The 18,978-nt window shown below is 42.1% G+C and overlaps 1 protein-coding gene and 1 gene segment (V, D, J or C); both read left to right on the top strand.

Annotated features, from left to right (window-relative positions):
* The window catches only part of LOC118216209, a 145,739-nt gene that overhangs the window by 60,388 nt on the left and 66,373 nt on the right, over positions 1-18,978 (top strand).
* LOC118216212 (class I histocompatibility antigen, F10 alpha chain-like) lies at positions 580-14,397 on the top strand. Its single transcript, XM_035397287.1, has 7 exons — positions 580-806; positions 5,300-5,560; positions 6,070-6,336; positions 10,731-11,018; positions 11,378-11,476; positions 11,631-11,648; positions 13,865-14,397. The coding sequence occupies exons 1-7, from the start codon at positions 749-751 to the stop codon at positions 14,269-14,271; spliced, it is 1,398 nt and encodes a 465-aa protein (XP_035253178.1). The 5' UTR covers positions 580-748; the 3' UTR covers positions 14,272-14,397.

Below are 18,978 nucleotides of genomic sequence, written 5' to 3'. Positions count from 1 at the left end.
GCACTTCAGCCCCATAGTGACTGCTTCATTACAAATCCCATGTGCAGGAGTACTTAGCCACAATAATAAAAACTGTCACCACAATACTTACACACTGCACTGTACGTAGGGTAGGACCCCCTTTTGCCTCCAAAATATCATAACATTACATGCATTTAGCAGACACTCTTATCCAGAGAGACTTACACAACTTTTACATAGCATCAATTTATACAGCTGGGTATATACTGAAGCAATTCAGGCTAAGTATCTTGCTCAAGGGTACAACAGCAGTGTCCTACCCAGGAACCAAACCTATGACCTTTCGGTTACAAGCCCAGTTCCTTCCCCACTGTACAACCTTGCCGTTAATAGCCTCAATTCTTCATCATGTCTGCATGCAGCCACAGGATTCTCTATTAGGAGGATTATTTGCGCTAACGAGCGGATGTAGGCTACCTAATAAAGGAGGCTATATTATTATTATTATTATTATTATTATTATTATTATTATTATTATTCCACTATGAGCGCCTTCAATCGACTTTTACTTTCAGTTTCGGTGCTGAACCTATTTTCATTAATTTCCCCAGAGTTTAGTGACGCTTCGTCTCTGCGTGTTTAGTATTGGCAAAGCGCTACCCATTTACCAACCTGTTTATTTCCTGGTCTTATCGCTTTCATAAAGACTCGATGAGTTCGCGGCAGACCTGAAGAACAAAAACTGGTCATGTTCTATTGTATAATGTAACTGAACCTTTTCCTCGGAATGAGAGTCCTCGCTCTTCTTTGTGTCGTGCTATATGGCATTTGCGGGGGAAATGCGGGTAAGTTAAACTGAATTATGCATTAGAAATCTCATTAAAAAAACACATTTTCAACGTACAAAAATGCCAAGTTACTCAAAAGTATTGATATCAAAATGACGCCAAGTTACGGTACTACAAACAATATAGGCTATCTTGCCTCACCGAAATTACATAAGATGTATTTCAAATTTCTCAGGATCCTACATTTGTATTGGTATGTATGTATTTCGCGGCCCAGCCTTTCTGTTGCGTGAATGATAGTATGTTTCTTGGTATAAGTGTGTGTTCGTAAATGTGAATGTAACATGCTGCGAGGGAAATGTCCCCATGGGGATAAAGAAGTTCTCTATATATGTATGTACAATATGTATTTTACATGCAGTATTTATTGTACGTAGCAAATATACAATAACTTGTAGGCTACATGTAGTAAAATTCAGTTCAGAAGTATAAACATGTTCTCTGGAGAAATATGCTTCCTGTAGTTACTCAGCAGCAGTTTTGTACATGAATTGCAATGTGTTCCATGAGGCAATTCGAAATATTTGACTCTTTGATCTGACACAAAGTTTGCATGATATGGTAAGATTACAAAACACAGGGCCAAGTGACTTGAAAGAATTGAGGAAATATTGGGCAGCATTGCTTTGAAATACATCTTATGTAATTTCGGTGAGGCAAGATAGCCTATATTGTTTGTAGTACCGTAACTTGGCGTCATTTTGATATCAATACTTTTGAGTAACTTGGCATTTTTGTATGTTGAAAACGTGTTTTTTATGAGATATCATTTCTTTTTGCAAAGCGTTTTATTATGAGAGCGAGAAATGCGAAGTGACCCTGTAAGAAACGGTTGTGGATTATGGCTATCCTTGTGTGAATTTGTAGCCTACAGTCTGATGAGTGTGTACTGTTCAGCAGTTTCGGTTTGCTATGTAAAACAGTGGCTGTGACAAAGGATGCGGTGGCGTAAGTGTAAACGCAACAGAAACGCAGGTGAAATATGGCCAGTGTATGTCCTCACGGATTTGACGGCCATCCAACGAGCCTTGATTGAGAAAAGAATCAGCAAGCCCGTAGAATTAGAGCTGCCTAGGTCACAACTTGTGTACCCTGCTGTCCTGCTCCGTTGTCTGTTATTTCGTGGAGATGCACTTTTCGTGTTTGTAAGGTTTATAAGGCATTTTGATAGGCTTATCTGCAGGTGGGAATCCTGTTCGCTGTTTTGCTGAGCTAGAACCGGAAAACTTGATAGTGGAGAACAGGAGCAGACGCATATGTCCCAGCAGGCTTTGCATATGAGAAAATAACAACAGTGTGAGATAAATTAGGCGAAATGATGAAATTGCGTAGTTGAAACAATATGTTTTTAGCAGCATGGGCATGTAGGTGAAGGTTGACATGATCACAGACTATAGTGCGAAGTAAATGAAGTAACCATGAGCAAGCTTAGTTTCCTTATCAAAAGGTATATATAATAGTCTGTATTAAACATTAGTTCTTAAAGTGGAGGGTTAAATAACGTGTGAAATCTATTGCACTGATGTGTTTTTCTCATGTTCAGTGCTAGTAGTTATAATTATGAGTGAATCATGATTTTAAATGTAATGTTTTAATGCGGAGTTGCAGAACATACATACGTAGTAATTGTTTGTATGTGGCTAGATAGAGAACAGGGCGAGGTAACATGAATGTAGAAACGTGGCGTTTGCTGATAAGGTTTTGTACGGTAGCCAAGTGAAGAAATAAAGTTAGTAGAAATGGCACAGTGGTGAACTGGTGTAACTTTTTAATAAAAGGAATACATTTGCCGTCATGAAATGCATATGGGTGGCCGTGAGTGAGTTTTGCTAAAGCAAATATAAGCGTAAGAAAACGTTAGTGTAAAAGAGGAAATTATCTGCCTGAGGGCGAGGCGGGATTCAAGCCGTAAACCGGAGGTTTACCAGTCTGTCACTTCGCAGCACCATGACATAGCTATGCAATGTGTGAAATAGCATTAGCAAACCTGTCTGTGGTTTTAAAGAAGAACACAGGCCAGTAAGCACAGAAGAGCTCCCGTTGAATCCATATAGCTTAGCAATATTGTAGCCGGTTAATAACTGAACGTACAGACGGTACGTCATAATGCAGTGTATACGTTCGGTGAACGGCGGGTAGATATGGTGCAAAAGCAATAATTGATAAGTAGTAGACAATTATTAGTGAGGGTCGAAGCATGTTAAAGAAACGTGTTCCTAGCTGGGCTTGAACCTACTACCCCGTGTTCCCAAGACTGTAACCTTGCCCACTAGGCCACAGGCGGACTAGCTGTTTAAACTGGAAATGTTTCAGAGTAAAAAGGTATGGGTATTTTGCGTGTGTCTGTGCGTGTTTGATTGGGTCGTGTAGGTGAAGATTTGGCTGGTGTCAGTGAAATGTCCAATGGGGAGACATGTTGTTAGTGGGATAGGTGGCAGGAAAAATAAAAATGATAAGAAGAAGAAGAAGAAGGAGAAAACACAAAATCCCCTTAGTTTGGGGCTTTATTGTGTGGACATGTGAAGTTGTTTATGAATTCTGTCTGTTGAAATGGGGTCAGAATGTACAGAATTCAATGTTTTTAAGGGCTGAGTGTCTGTGGCTGTTGTGGTTATTTCTGTGGGGAACCCTGAAATGTGCCAAACTCTCGGTGCTGTATAGGTATGGGGCATGCCCCCGCCAAGGCGTAACTTGGCGGGATGGCATACCTGCTATCCCAATAAATACGACGCTGAAGTTAAATCCCGATTCGCAGCTTCCGATTCCTGTTGCGTTCAGGGCGTATTACAGGATGCATATGCGAGGCCTGTATCGGACATGCAAGGGGGAAAACTGCCTGAAACACAAAACAGATAAAGTTCGACTGCTGATGGTTTGGGCGCAGATCATGGACACAGATTCAGAAATGCATGCAAAAATCATGGAATGCATGAACAGTCGCCGTCTTTTCTATTTGAGTTTGAGATGTTTTGTATTTACACAAGTAGGATAACAAAAAATGGAATATAGTTTAAGCAAAGGTTGTTGAGTTTTAAAAATCGTTCTCGTTTTTAATTACATTTCTTTCGTCTTTTTTTATGCGCCCAAAACTACAGGCGTAGTTCAGCGCATATTACAGGATGCATACTGTAACTGAAAAAGTTCACTCCTGCTTGGTTGGCGCATATCATGTACGCAGATTCAGGTCTTCTGCGATCTTGCCTCCAGAAGTGAGGTGACAATGTAGGATGCTGAGACATGAGCATATTGTTCATATTCTTGCAGCATTTGATAGGATAACGATGTCTTTGTGGCAGACGATGTGATTTTTAATGGATTTTATGGGGTACCAAATGTCAAGTAAAAGTTTTCCTGTTCTTCTTGCTCTCTCAAATTTAACCCACTTAAGGCATTTCCCTCAAGATTTTGCGTATTATTATTATTATTATTATTATTATTATTATCATGACCAGCTGTTACACTGTTGACACCAGTTATGAGGAGATTTCATGGGTGAAAGCGACTCTCTTACTGAGAATCCTCCCTACATGAGTGATCACGCCTAAGATCATTTTCAGGCCAATTAAATTGGTGGTACTGGATTTCGAATAGCATTGACAGTACATACTTGCATTTATGATCAAGCACCCGGCAAAATGCAACAGCACAGAACACCAAATACATACACTTTGCATTAAGTATTTTTACAACCATTTAGGAAGTCGTTGTCATTCTGAATGTAAAAATGTTTAGAACGTCGGATTAAAGTGAGACAAAGATCCTGAGAGCTAATTTAAAAGCGAGGAAGCTAACTAGCTAGTCTATTGGTCATCGGTGCAAGAATGTGACAGCACAGACAGATTCATTATATTGTTTAATCCATGTTTTTTTTTTTTTTTTTTTTTTGGTTTACCTGACTTCAACTTTTTTGTTTTCATGTGCAAAATAGACAGAAACCCAAAATCCCAAAATTTTGATTTGTACGTTACACAGCATTCTTCTCACCAAAGAAAAATCCTTTACTGTAATATGAAGCTCTAGTCAATAGCAATAGAGGAGGAGGAAACACTTGTTTGTTTGTTTGTTTTTTGGCTAATTCCAGAGGAGAGAGGTGTCAGTAGGTCTGTAGCCGTTCTTCATACAATCTTGTAAATTCCAGATAAACCGCATAAGATTTGTTTCATTCCAATTTGGTCCGCATAGTTTTACATCACAGCGAGCGTACCTACTTAGACGAGCACGGAGCATACCCGCGCATGAACGATTATGAGACTGTTATTGACTCATTGATGCGCAAAAGGGTTGAATTCAGAGTTGCTTGCACAGAACCGATGTATCAGAATACGCAGAGTATTAAACCATGACCTTGGATTACATGAATCCGGGTAAATTACTGGGTAAATATATATATATTTTTAAGTGTAGTCTGATGCTGTTTAGGTAAGCGTGTCTGCTGAATGCAGTAATTTATTTTGTACTTGATTCTAATGAAAGTGTGTTTGTGTCCACAGCCACTCACTCTCTGAAGTACATCTACGTTGTTGTCACTGGGGATACTGACTCCCCAGACTTCACCATCACGGGTTTGGTGGATGGTGAGGAGTTCGTGCACTATGACAGCAGCATCAGGAGGATGATCCCCAAGACTGAGTGGATGGAAAAATCAGTGGACAAGCAGTACTGGGACAAACAGACTCAGAAAGTGCTCTATGCACATCATATCTTCAAAGACAATATTGGAATTGCAATGCAGCATTACAAGTCAACTCAGGGTAAGCACAGACACACATTAAAATACACATATGGATACATATCCCTGCTCACAGCTTAACGCTGTAGTCTCAGTGGGATCAGAGCTTAATGCTGTAGTCTCAGTGGGATCAGAGCTTAATACTGTAGTCTCAGTGGGATCAGAGCTTAATGCTGTAGTCTCAGTGGGATCAGAGCTTAATGCTGTAGTCTCAGTGGGATCAGACCTTAATGCTGTAGTCTCAGTGGGATCAGAGCTTAATGCTGTAGTATCGGTTGGATCAGAGCTTAATGCTGTAGTCTCAGTGGGATCAGAGCTTAATACTGTAGTCTCAGTGGGATCAGAGCTTAACGCTGAAGTCTTAGTGGGATCAGAGCTTAATGCTGCAGTCTTAGTGGGATCAGAACTTAGTGCTGTAGTCTCAGTGGGATCAGAGCTGTGTGTGGACGTGCTGCAGGTGACTCAGAGAGAGAGTGTGTGTGTGGGATGTGTGGCATGTGTGCAGTGACAGTGTGTGTTTTTTCTCTCCAGGTCAACACATTCTCGAGTGGACTGTTGGCTGTGTGTGGGATGATAAGACCAGGAACGCAGGAGGGATTGAACGTTATGTATACGACTGGAAAAGGTTTTTTCCTGTTGCCATAAAAAACTGGAGTTTCATTCCACCTGCACAGCAGCTGTTTATCAGTGCAGTGAAATGGAATCCAGCTGAGCTTGAGAATTACAGCCAGACCCAGACCTGCATTGAGTCACTGAAGAAGTACGTGAGCTACAGGAAGAGCACTCTGGAGAGGACAGGTACAGCAGCACTGAGAGCACAACAGCATTATATATCATATATAACAAAAAATATTCAAAAGGAAAGAAAATAAAAATTTGTATATATTAACTATTTTATTTAATTTAGTTAACTGTAATTATAACATTTACACGTTGAACAGGTAAAACATTGTCCAAAGACAAGCAGGTTAGGTTAATTGGAGAGTCCAAATTGCCCCTAGGTATGAGTATGGGCATCGGGGGTCTGGCTGGCTCAGGACTGCAGCATAGCTGCTCCTGGTGGGCTCTGGGCCTGTGGATGGCGAGCCTGGGGGGGTTGGGCTGGTAATCTGTCTCCCATGACAGATGCCTCTCTTTTTGATATTTTGAAAGTGTTTACACAGAGCTGCGTGCCAGGCTTTTGGGTGTTCTGTGTGGAAGATCAGGTTGTCTTCCTGTCCTCTGTGTGAGCATAATTACAGTACAGGGCTGTTTATCAGTATGGACAGTTTATACTATTTCCTGGCCTATTCTGTTGCCATGGTAACCAAAATTGTTATATTGAGGAACTCCAGCTGTCACTTTCTTAAGCTCCTTGCTGCCTAATGTTTACAGTAGTTAGCAAGCTTGCTAACTTGTTTTTGAGTCTTTCGGTTTTTATGTTGTATTTCTGTTATTAATATATCTTAAGCCAAAATTGAGCCGTTTCCACCAAAATTACCCGGAACTTTTAGTCCCAGGAACTACTTTTCAGGAACTAAAATGTTCCTTCAGCCCATGGTTGTCTGCGTTTCCACCGTGGTCTAAAGTTCCGCGAAGATTAGGCAAATTAGCCCACTGACGTATGAAAAAGCGACGTTGTCGTCGGTCCATCTGTCATATGATTTCTTCTGTAACCCCATACTACCACCGAAGTAGCCTACATTATTTTCTAATAACCGGGACAGCCCGGAGGGGTTTATTCCACTTATATACAACTGGATACCAACAATGATTATATATGGTTACTTTTGTATTTATTTTTTTTTTAATCGATTTAATCACCTGGAATTGAAAGATTCTTCTGCAGCCATTTGGGCATATTTTACCGTTGTCAAGCAAAAATGTCGGTAGTTGAACTTGGACCGTTGTTATGCAACAAATAGGATATAACAGGCCAATAGTCAGATTTTAACTGTTTTATATATCCTCTCAAACACTTTCATTATATTTTTATGCGAACATTCTCTTTCATGTCTTGACATCCGAAGCGACAGAATGCATTCACATTTATATGTATAACTGGCAACAACAGCAGAAAACATGCACACGTTGTAAACAATTTGCTGTTTGATTACTTTCTCATCGTCAATTCCATATAGGCTAATCGCAAAATGACAAGAATAGAACGAAAACTCAGACTTGCGTGAAAATTTATATTAGCAGTGGTACAGCCACCGTTTGCTTTCCTTCGAAGTTACTGCTAGCCGAGCAGCGAAGTGTGCCGTCCAAATGCGAACCATGCACCATAAATTAGTCCATAGTCTTCCTGGTCTTTTTGTGGAATTGAAGAATGGCAGAGTAAAATTACGGCAGTCTGAAAAAGCTAAAGGGACGATTACTAGAATTAACCTGTTATTTTACCCTGACAAAAAGTGCGGAAGGTGATTTCCAATTTGCTTATACTGTAGGCTATCACCAATGTGAATTACGCAGAACTACCGCATACCTCACATAACTGTATCAAACGTTTTGAGTCAATTACAACGGGCTAACAAAGAAAATCCGGAAGAAAATATTCAGCAACCGAATTAATCCGTTTGAATGTTTTGGTACGTAATATGCTGTCCCAGCACGAATGCTTAGCATTTAATAAAACAAATACTAAAGCAAGAAAAGAACAGAAGAGCACACGTTATAATTCCAAGACGTTGGCAGGCTATAACCAAAACTAGGCTACTGCGCCGCATAACATACAAGTTTGATTTTATGAAAATAAATTGGTTTGCGGCTGGAGATTTTTAAACATGGCAGCTGAAAGTAAAAAAAAATAACACTGCAAGTAGTCGACCAATCAGAAATTTTCAGTGCTTGCGCCCCACCCCAAAGGTTCCTGTACTTTTAGAAAGTACTACCCCCCGAGCAGGAACCTTTTTGGGGGTAAAATAAAGCCCCCGGAACTAAATTTAGACCCTAGTTCCTGCGGTGGAAACGCAAAAGGTTCCTAGTTCCGGGGTAAAGTTCCTGCGGTAGGCTTTAGAGGCCTACCATCTGTGTTATTCTCCTTTCTTTGATTTACTGGTGTCCAGTCCAATTAGCTTTGCTTACAAATGAGCTTTTCTGTCAGGACCACTGTCATCAAAGTAGAACTTTATTGACAATAAGGCAATACAGTTATGTTTGGCGGTATGGCTCTGTTCTGGAGCTCTCCCGCCAACCACGCAGCCCGCGTGGATAAGGCCGGGAGGCCAGCAGCCAAACCCCCCTAGAGGGGTACACACAGAACAGATCCAGCAGCAAAGCAAGTTCTTAACACATAGGGATGGAGCAATGCAATTTCTTAACACATAGGGATGGAGCAATACAAATTCTTAACACATAGGAATGGAGAAATGCAAATTCTTGACGAATGGGGATGGAGCAGGGGTGGTGGAGGGGATTTACGAAGCAACGTGCAGCGCTTGCATGCAGGAGGAGCAGCCGAATGAGTAGAGGGAGGCTGTTTAAGTAGACCGCCCTGTTAGTGAATGTACTGTGATAGGCGAACATCACTCAGCTGAGCCATCAGCTGATTCAGCCGGAGCGCTTGACTCTCGTGGCCTGCCAGAACTACGCAATGCTCTATTACGTCATAATTTATTCTAATTTTGTTAAAATTGTGTTCTATGATTTTTTTTTCAGTTTCTATACTAATTTTCCTGTTCTAAATATGGTCAGTGCTTCTGTCTTCAGCGTTCTGTTGTGAAATATGACTTTGTTTCATCAAGAACATAGTTAAAAGATGACATTTTTAAGAGTTGGTGTGTCTCTCTCTCTTTCTTTCTGCATTCTGAGATTGGGGAATTCAGGTAAGTTGGGGGCGAGCAAGGGGGGGATGGGGCGGGGTGTGTTCACGGTAAGATGGCGATTGTTAAGGGTTCTTTTTCCCCTTTTCTTCTTTTTGTCTTTAGGCTGAGCACTGGAAGTGCACTAAAGGAGTGAACATTTAGATTTATCAAAATTGTTGATTAGTGCTGTTGTGTTTGTTTTTGGCTTTGCCAGTTTTATGGCGGTTTTATGGTGTTTTTAATCAGATTCTCCTTGAATGTTTCCTTGGACTTCCTTTAAATGCAATCCTGAGCAAGCCTTGCACATTACACAGTTCCCTTTGGATGCCCAAATAAGGTCTGGACAGGAACACCCTCCCCACCACCAAGAGACCCCCCTACTACTCTACTCCAGGGAGCATACCCCCCTCCCCTGCAGACACAGGGGAACCATTAAAAAGTAGTGACAGTAATAAGATACTTTCTATGATGGAACGTGACCTTATGCTTTAATCTGTCTCTTAGATACTTTTCTATGGAGGCCCAAGGTAGTGGTCTTTCTATAATCCAAACACTTATGTAGGCAATACATACTTCAGATAAACCTCCCTGTACAAACTTATAACAGCGCAGTGTGCCTGTCTGTGTAACATACAATATCCCCTGCATTTCAGATGATATTACTCACAGTCCACCACATTTATCATATCATTCTGTATTTTACATGCACATACATATAGTGCTTTCATCAGTCCATAATGTGGGTAATGGTCAGCCAGGTTCCTGTCTGTTGGTGCTTTTACGACATGAAAACAGACCCTGTCCTGGTCATCTGTTTATCCTCGTTCCTGTCGACACAAGTGTTGGTGGGGTGAAAAGGTTGTGAGATTGTCCCACAGCAATCTCCGGATTGTGGGGAAATTGTCTTTTCAGCTGTGTTCACAACCTTCTGATTTTTACGACTCCAACAGAAGGCAGGCAAAGATCAAAATCCACGGACAGTCAGAATTTAACCCTAGAGTACCAAACTGGGGACAAATACTGATTTGTTGGTGTCTGTGGAGTTACCGTTAGAGGTTAATGATGGTGAAAAAAAGGGTCAAGATGCTCTTTCTGATATTTTAAGTATGTCTAAACATGGTTCTCAGATAACTGAAGAGCAGCTTTACTCGTTGCAGGAGATGGAATTATTTTCTAGATGAGACTTTTAGGAAAAACAGCACCAGCTTGGTGATGATGAGTAGCTGACTTGAATGGTCGTACAACGCTGATAAAATTTTGTTTATTGTGGCATAAACAGGAAAAACGGGTGAGCTGTACTGACTGAGTATTGTAATTGAGGTTAACCACTGCCCGTGTAAATTAGATTGAACAATCCCTCTATCTCCCACCCTCTGCCCTCCCTCTATTCCCCCCCCCCCCTCTCAGTTGCTCCTGATGTGTCTCTGCTGCAGAAGGACTCCTCCTCTCCTGTTGTTACCTGTCATGCGACCGGATTCTACCCCCGTGACATTACGATAACCTGGCAGAGAAACGGAGAGGACCTGGATGTAGAGCCGGGGGAGACGGTGCGCAATGGGGACGGAACTTTCCAGACCACATCTTACCTGACAGTGAAGCCTGAGGACTGGAAGAGCCAGCTTTACACCTGTACTGTACAGCACAAGAGCCTGAAACAGGACATTGTTCTGCCTGTCAAAGAGGAGAACATCAAGAGTAAGTGAGCAATAGATATAAAGAGTGAGTGAGCGAGTGTCCATCCCACGATTCAAGAATAGATGTAGAAATAATTTCTGCAGAAAAATATTTGGGCTTCACTCTGTAGAACCTCTGACTCTTACTACACTATATACTGTGAGCTCTATAATCACTATAATCACTACACTCACCGCTGATTAACACAAATAGTCAGGGATGGTTTAGACAAAAGTTCATTATAGAAGATGTGAAATATGTAATGTATTAATCAAGAATTGCGTGTTTGTTGTATGTGTTTATGTGCATGTGTGTGTATGTGTGTATGCGTGTACATGCGTGTGTGTGTGTGTGTTTAATGTGATTCCCCCTGACTGCAGCACGTAGCTTCATGGGCGTCATCATCGGCTGTGTGGTGGGCGTGCTCATCCTCATCCTCGCCGTCATCGGTGTCGTCATGTGTAGGAAGAGAAGCTCAGGTGAGAGTCACTGCCACACAGAGATACTGACACAGTGAGACTGAGTTACAGACACAAACCCACTGAGTATCACATTTCACAGAGTTTAATAGTTTCACAGATACAGTCAGACATGCTGTGTGTATGATTCTAACTCTGTGTGTCTCTGTTCCAGGCTACGTGAAGACCAGCAGTGAGTATATATTTACTCCTATTCTTTACTCAATGCTTATGAATGTCATTATAATCAAGTGTAAATGTTCAAGGTTCAGACTGTAATTACTCCTGATTACACGTCTTGATGTGTGTTGCAGTGTTGTCCCTTGTGTGTGTGTGTGTGTGTGTTTTGGCTGAATGTTTGTATTTTAATCAGGTCTGGAATTCTGGGATAGTTTTTAATTGGCTGAAATTAATGTTACTGAGGTAACTTGTACCTTAATTAAACTCTGGACATGTATAGAATAACTGAGTGGCTCATAGTGAGTTGGTTGGTTGTAGAATGAGATTAAACATGTAAAATGTGCAAGTGTGTGATATGAGTCTGAGTGTGTGATATGTGCTGAGTGTGTGATATGGGTTGAGTGTGTGATATGAGCCTGAGTGTGTGCTATGAGTCTGAGTGTGTGATATGAGCCTGGGTGTGTGATATGAGCTTGGGTGTGTGACATGAGCCTGAGTGTGTGATATGAGCCTAAGTGTGTGATATGAGTCTGAGTGTGTGATATGAGTCTGAGTGTGTGATATGAGCTGAGTGTGTGATATGAGCTGAGTGTGTGATATGAGCTGAGTGTGTGATATGAGCTGAGTGTGTGATATGAGCTGAGTGTGTGATATGAGCCTGGGTGTGATATGAGCTGAGTGTGTGATATGAGCCTGAGTGTGTGATATGAGCTGAGTGTGTGATATGAGTCTGAGTGTGTGATATGAGTCTGAGTGTGTGATATGAGTCTGAGTGTGTGATATGAGTCTGAGTGTGTGATATGAGTCTGAGTGTGTGATATGAGTCTGAGTGTGTGATATGAGCTGAGTGTGTGATATGAGCCTGAGTGTGTGATATGAGCCTGAGTGTGTGATATGAGCTGAGTGTGTGATATGAGCCTGAGTGTGTGATATGAGTCTGAGTGTGTGATATGAGTCTGAGTGTGGAATATGAGCCTAAGTGTGTGATATGAGCTGAGTGTGTGATATGAGCCTGAGTGTGTGATATGAGTCTGAGCGTGTGATATGAGCCTGAGTGTGTGATATGAGCTGAGTATGTGATATGAGCCTGAGTGTGTGATATGAGCTGAGTATGTGATATGAGTCTGAGTGTGTGATATGAGTCTGAGTGTGTGAGCCTGAGTGTGTGATATGAGTCTGAGTGTGTGATATGAGTCTGAGTGTGTGATATGAGCTGAGTGTGTGATATGAGCCTGAGTGTGTGATATGAGCTGAGTGTGTGATTTGAGCCAGAGTGTGTGATATGAGCCTGAGTGTGTGATATGAGTCTGAGTGTGTGATATGAGCTGAGTGTGTGATATGAGCTGAGTGTGTGATATGAGCCTGAGTGTGTGATATGAGTCTGAGTGTGTGATATGAGCCTGAGTGTGTGAGCCTGAGTGTGTGATATGAGCTGAGTGTGTGATATGAGACTGAGTGTGTGATATGAGTCTGAGTGTGTGATATGAGCTGAGTGTGTGATATGAGCCTGAGTGTGTGATATGAGCTGAGTGTGTGATATGAGCCAGAGTGTGTGATATGAGCCTGAGTGTGTGATATGAGCCTGAGTGTGTGATATGAGTCTGAGTGTGTGATATGAGCTGAGTGTGATATGAGACTGAGTGTGTGATATGAGCCTGAGTGTGTGATATGAGTCTGAGTGTGTGATATGAGCCAGAGTGTGTGATATGAGCTGAGTGTGTGATATGAGCCTGAGTGTGTGATATGAGTCTGAGTGTGTGATATGAGCTGAGTGTGATATGAGACTGAGTGTGTGATATGAGCCTGAGTGTGTGATATGAGTCTGAGTGTGTGATATGAGCCAGAGTGTGTGATATGAGCTGAGTGTGTGATATGAGCTGAGTGTGTGATATGAGCTGAGTGTGTGATATGAGCCTGAGTGTGTGATATGAGCTGAGTGTGTGATATGAGTCTGAGTGTGTGATATGAGTCTGAGTGTGTGATATGAGTCTGAGTGTGTGATATGAGTCTGAGTGTGTGATATGAGTCTGAGTGTGTGATATGAGTCTGAGTGTGTGATATGAGCTGAGTGTGTGATATGAGCCTGAGTGTGTGATATGAGCCTGAGTGTGTGATATGAGCTGAGTGTGTGATATGAGCCAGAGTGTGTGATATGAGTGTGTGATATGTGTGATATGAGCCACACTGAGCTCTGCTGAACTGGGGTTCTGACTGAGCTTCTCATTGCAGCCTTTGACCCATATTCCCCGGACTCAATCCACGTGTGGCTGCGGAGCAAACTCCTCGGGAAGCTACACATGACGGACAACTCCAACCAACCTGCAGCCACTGACACTGATTCAGGGAACTCCAACCAACCTGCAGCCACTGACACTGATTCAGGGAACTCCAACCAACCTGCAGCCACTGACACTGATTCAGGGAACTCCAACCAACCTGCAGCCACTGACACTGATTCAGGGAACTCCAACCAACCTGCAGCCACTGACACTGATTCAGGGAACTCCAACCAACCTGCAGCCACTGACACTGATTCAGGGAACTCCAATCAACCTGCAGTCTCTATCTCACTGGCCTTTCCTGTAGTTGACCTTTCCCCCTTCCACCCTAAATATGCGCTTTTGGTCTGGCTTTGAACTGTCAAGCTCATGAAGCTGATATCCAACATGATGGACTACCTCTTTTATGTCATAAATACTTCAAGAAGTAAGACGTGAATGCCGAGGGGGGGGGGGGGGGTACGTACTGTCATGGTTCTGTGTTCCTGTCTGTGTTTCCCTTGTTGGGCTGCCAGATGGCGGCACTTCTGTTTTGTGTCCTGCTTGTACCTTGTTTAATTGTATTATTGTTTTTAATTGTTCAATTATTGGTTTTTGGTTGTCTCGTTTTCCCTTCCCTCTCTGTGGCCTGATTGTTCATGGTGCCCTCCTGTGTCTCGTCAGTGTCTTGTCTATTTAAGTTCCCGTCTCCCAGACTCAGGGGCTGGATCCCTGGTTGTTTGGTTGTGTCTGGTTGTGTTTGGTCGCTCATGTTCCTGCCCTGTGTGTTCCTGCCATGTTCTGTGTTCCACGCGCTTTTGGATTTTTGGATTTCCTGGGTTCCCTGTGTTTTTGAAGTTTTCCTTTGTGTTGTTTGAAGAGTTGCCCTGCGAGGCCTTTTGTTCCCTTTTTGTTAAGTAAAGTCTTTTGTTCTTACCTTTTGGAATTTGAGTTTTTCCCCGTCTGCATTTGGGTCCTAACCCCCCCCCCCCCCCCCGTTCTTTTCTTGCTTTAGCATTAAGTCTGGGGGGGTAAACTCTTACTCACTTCCAGAGTCTTAGCTCCATGCACTGCCAAAGGGGGCGAAGGACAAACCAAGTTAATGTAGGCGGGGGTAGATGGCAGCTACCACTGCAGTCTACATTCAAAGGGGGGAATTTTTTATTTATTTATAATTTGCGTGTAATTCATTTCAAGTCCCTTGATCTTATGTTATACATTATTTCTGTTATTGGTACCATGTTTTTTGTATTGTTCATTTATTTTAGTTTGGCTGTTAAGTTAATTGATTTAATATATGGTGGTTTATGTCAGGGGTGGAGCTACTTAGTATAAAGTTATGAGTTTAGAGTTCCACCAGCCAATCCTGACTAAACCTGCGTCGCAAACTTTGGGCCAGTAGGCATAGCCAAATTTTGCAAATTGCTACATTGTATTATTTTTCTTTATTTTTCCTTTTGTTAGGTAGTTTTTATTTTCTAGTATTTTTATTTTTTGTTTACTGTTCATATTTTGCACTGCATTGTGAGAACCAGTGCTGTAAAAAAAAAAAAAAAAAAAACAATTCATGGGGTACTTTGACCTCACTGCTGCTTCACCGCGTTTTGTTAGCCTCTGGCTATCGGTGCTACCCATACAGATGCAATGTAAATGCTATGAGGAAATCAAGTTGTGTAAGCCTGCTGAATGCCTGAACTGCAAATATTAGCCTTACATTCTGTAGTTTGTATTTCATTAAAAGTTTATGGCATCCAGTGGCTCATAATGAAGATGGGACACTATTTTTTAAATTGGGAATTTTTTTTTTCTGTTTATAATTGACTTCAGTGTCCCTCATGTAGGGGTGATGGTGGAGCTCATTCAGTTTGTATACAGTTACAAATACAAATAGTGGCATTTCCCTTCACCCCTATTGCACATGTATGAAGAAGTTGATAAAGAATAAAATAAAAATGAAATTTGGCAGTGTCTTGTGTCTTTCTTGCTTCTTGAGGTCCATCAGTCCAGCAGGTGTGTGCAATTCAATGTAATGATCACAGGTGGTTCCTCCATACGCAGTTATTGTAATTACTGAAGATTAATCAACAAGATTAAACACAAGCTCACTCTTATGCTCTGAATAACTTCCCAGTATGCATTAAATTGTATTTGGGGTTGTTTGCTAGTACTGTATTCAGTTAGCAAAACACTGGAATCAGCAGTCCTTTCACATATTCAAAATTATGTGTATAACCATCAAAAAGGCATCAACTTAATGACTATCACCAAAGCAAACAATGAGCATTTTTCAAGTACAGCACTGATAAAAACAAACGAAAACCCCAGCTCTGTTACCAGCCTGTGTTATATGTGTACATTCATATGAGATTGCACAATTTTTAACATATTTTGTTTTAATAAAGGATTACAACAGTTATTCCATTCAATGAACTTGGAATTGACACTTACGGGGGAAAAGGGTGTACAACTGCCACTGAACTCAACCAACTGCTCAATCTTTGTCCAAATGTATGTGCTACTCTTATAAATTGTGTCACCAGGGCAGTTTCCCCCACTTCAGAATAAGATAGTGGCATTTTCATGCCCTGAAAAAAACCTTTCATGTGGGGGGGGAAAAACAACTATGATTTAAAAAATACATGCTCTGAAGGGCATCTTGAAATCAGATTTTTTATTTATGGTGTGATGTATTTTTTAGCTATCGTGGCCGAACCAATATTTGCACAGACACTGACTGACTCAGATGTTTGGAGTGTCTTCAACGTGATATTCTTACACTATCACCTATGAGCTTTGACCTATGACCTCTGACCTTCATTACTTGATTATAATTACAGTGCTGAGAATTCCAATAAAATCTCCTGGTCAGAAAGGCATGGAATAGTGAGATAAAGAGGAAAGGAAAGGAGAGATGAAGGGAGGAAAGCAGAGTTGGATGGAGGGAGGGAGGAAAGAGGAACCTGGAATAAGCTGTGCAGAGACTCAGTGATGATGACTGGTTTTCCCTAACCCCAGAGTGGGAGGAGATATAGAGAGCTGTCAATCACGGGCATAGGACCAATGAAAAGCTGCCTCAGGGTAGCTTCGCCTTTCACAGGGCCTCTTTTTCCCACCACTACCCTCCCTCTGCTGTTCAGTTTTTCTTCCATCCCCTTCCTCCCTTATTCCACCCCACACTCCTTCCCTTTCATCCCCTGTACATCCACATCCGACCCCCCCAAGCCTAGTCCCTCTACATACAGAGAGAGAGAGAGAGAGTCATATAAAGGGGGGACAGGAGGGAGAAATAAAGAGAAGGAGAGAACAGTACGGAAAAAAGAAGGAGAGAGAGAGAGAGTAGGCCAAGAGCAAAAACCTGGAGAGACTAACAGCAGGTAGCTGAAGTGAGTTCAGTATTTCACTGTACATTTAGTCATATACCCCCGTGTGTGTGTATGTGTGTGCGTGTGTGTGTGCATGTGAGACAGGCTCTACTTCCTGTGGGTGAAGCAAGGTTATATTTAACCCTTTCAGTTCAGCGGCCCCGCGCCTCCTCACCTGCGTCCGAGCCAGGAGCAGCTGCTGGACGCCCTCCACTTCCTTACTGTCATCGGCTGCTCTCTCCTGAGAGAGGGATAGAGAGAGAGAGAGAAGGAAAGAGAGGAGAAAGGGAGAGAGATAGAGAAAGGGGGGAGAAAAGAGAGAGAGAGAGCAGGGAGAAAAATGATAGAGAGGTGGGCAGAGAAAGAGACATTAGAAGGGAGAGAGAGATGTAGTGTAGTCATGGTAACCTGGCAACTGTCACGAAACGGGTAGGGGGGACCCAAACGCAGAGGGAAAAAAACACAAACTCAAAAAGGGAAAATTAACAAAGACTTTACTTATGACAGGCAAAAAAGCAGGGAACAGACAAGGCCACGATGGGCAAAAACACAAACTCAAAAAAAATCTAATGAAACAGAAAACAACAAAAACTCAAAAACACAGGCAGGGCAGAACACAGACAGGCAGAGTACAAGGGCAAACAAACACAAACAGGTCAAAAACACAGGCAGGTACATACGGTCTGACACAAACGCAAGTTGGGAACAAACACAAGGAACCAGGGCACAAAGAACTTAAATTGACAGGGGGTTACAAGACACAGGTGAACTCAAAAAACAATCAAACCAGAAGGAGGGGATAACAAGACACAGGTGGGAACAATGATGGAATAACGAGACAATTGAAAACAATCATACAATTAACAGGGGGGGAGCAGGACACAAAACAGAAGTGCCGCCATCTGGCGGCCCAACAAGGGAAACACAGACAGGAAAACACAGAACCATGACAGCAACTGGCAGCAACAAACGAGCTCCTGCAAAACATTTAAATTTTGACTGGAAAATGTATGTTTTTTTTATTCCAAGTACATCAAGTTAATTTACCAAAGAACTATAAGTTACAGAGACAGAAAATATTTTGAAAAGAGATAAAAATAACAAAAGAAGAAAGGCAACTGCTAGCTAACAGCTAAAAAAACAACAACAGCAGTTAGCATCAGAATGTGTGATGGAGCATCAGAATGGAGGCCCAAGCTAATCCAGAGCAGGCTTAAGCAGAGGCATTTTTCAAAAATGAAGTGGAGATTGACATAATCTACCCTAAACAAATCAAGTGTATTAAGACCAGAAAAGCAATAAAGGAGAGGATCCTGAGAGAGCACCCAGAGACTCTGCTCTCTGACTACAGCGGGCCAACAGAAAAGAGAACCAGGTGCAACCTACTGTTTTTCACCCACCACCCTTCAGTTCTATCTGTACTGCTATGACCTGTATTAAGAAAGGAGGCATCAGTAAAAGAAGACAGCTGACTCTGGAAGGAGAACATGACTTCAAGATGACTGTCAACATCTACCACAACGGAACAGTCACGGTACAAGGGCCAGAGTCCAGCCTCAACAACTTCCAAACCAAATTCCTCCTTTTAAAAGCAGAGGCCCAGAAGCTCAAACAAGAGTCAGAGGTGAGGCCTAACAGTGAAGATGTGCCCCCAGGGTCCTGCTCTGAACTGGAGAGAGACTACGTACTCTTCAAAGAGGACACCACCTGCAGCCTCAACCTG

Source organism: Anguilla anguilla, chromosome 17 (genome assembly GCF_013347855.1).
Source record: "Anguilla anguilla isolate fAngAng1 chromosome 17, fAngAng1.pri, whole genome shotgun sequence".
NCBI lineage: Eukaryota > Metazoa > Chordata > Actinopteri > Anguilliformes > Anguillidae > Anguilla > Anguilla anguilla.
Note: the sequence above shows the minus strand (reverse complement) of the source record. Positions and strands in the feature narration are given on the sequence as shown.

Coding starts and splice junctions, on each gene's coding strand:
- LOC118216212 (XM_035397287.1), top strand. CDS start 749: ATGAGAGTCCTCGCTCTTCTTTGTGTCGTGCTATATGGCATTTGCGGG. Junction 5,561..6,069: donor GCATTACAAGTCAACTCAGG/GTAAGCACAGAC, acceptor TTTTCTCTCCAG/GTCAACACATTCTCGAGTGG. Junction 6,337..10,730: donor GAGCACTCTGGAGAGGACAG/GTACAGCAGCAC, acceptor CCCCCCTCTCAG/TTGCTCCTGATGTGTCTCTG.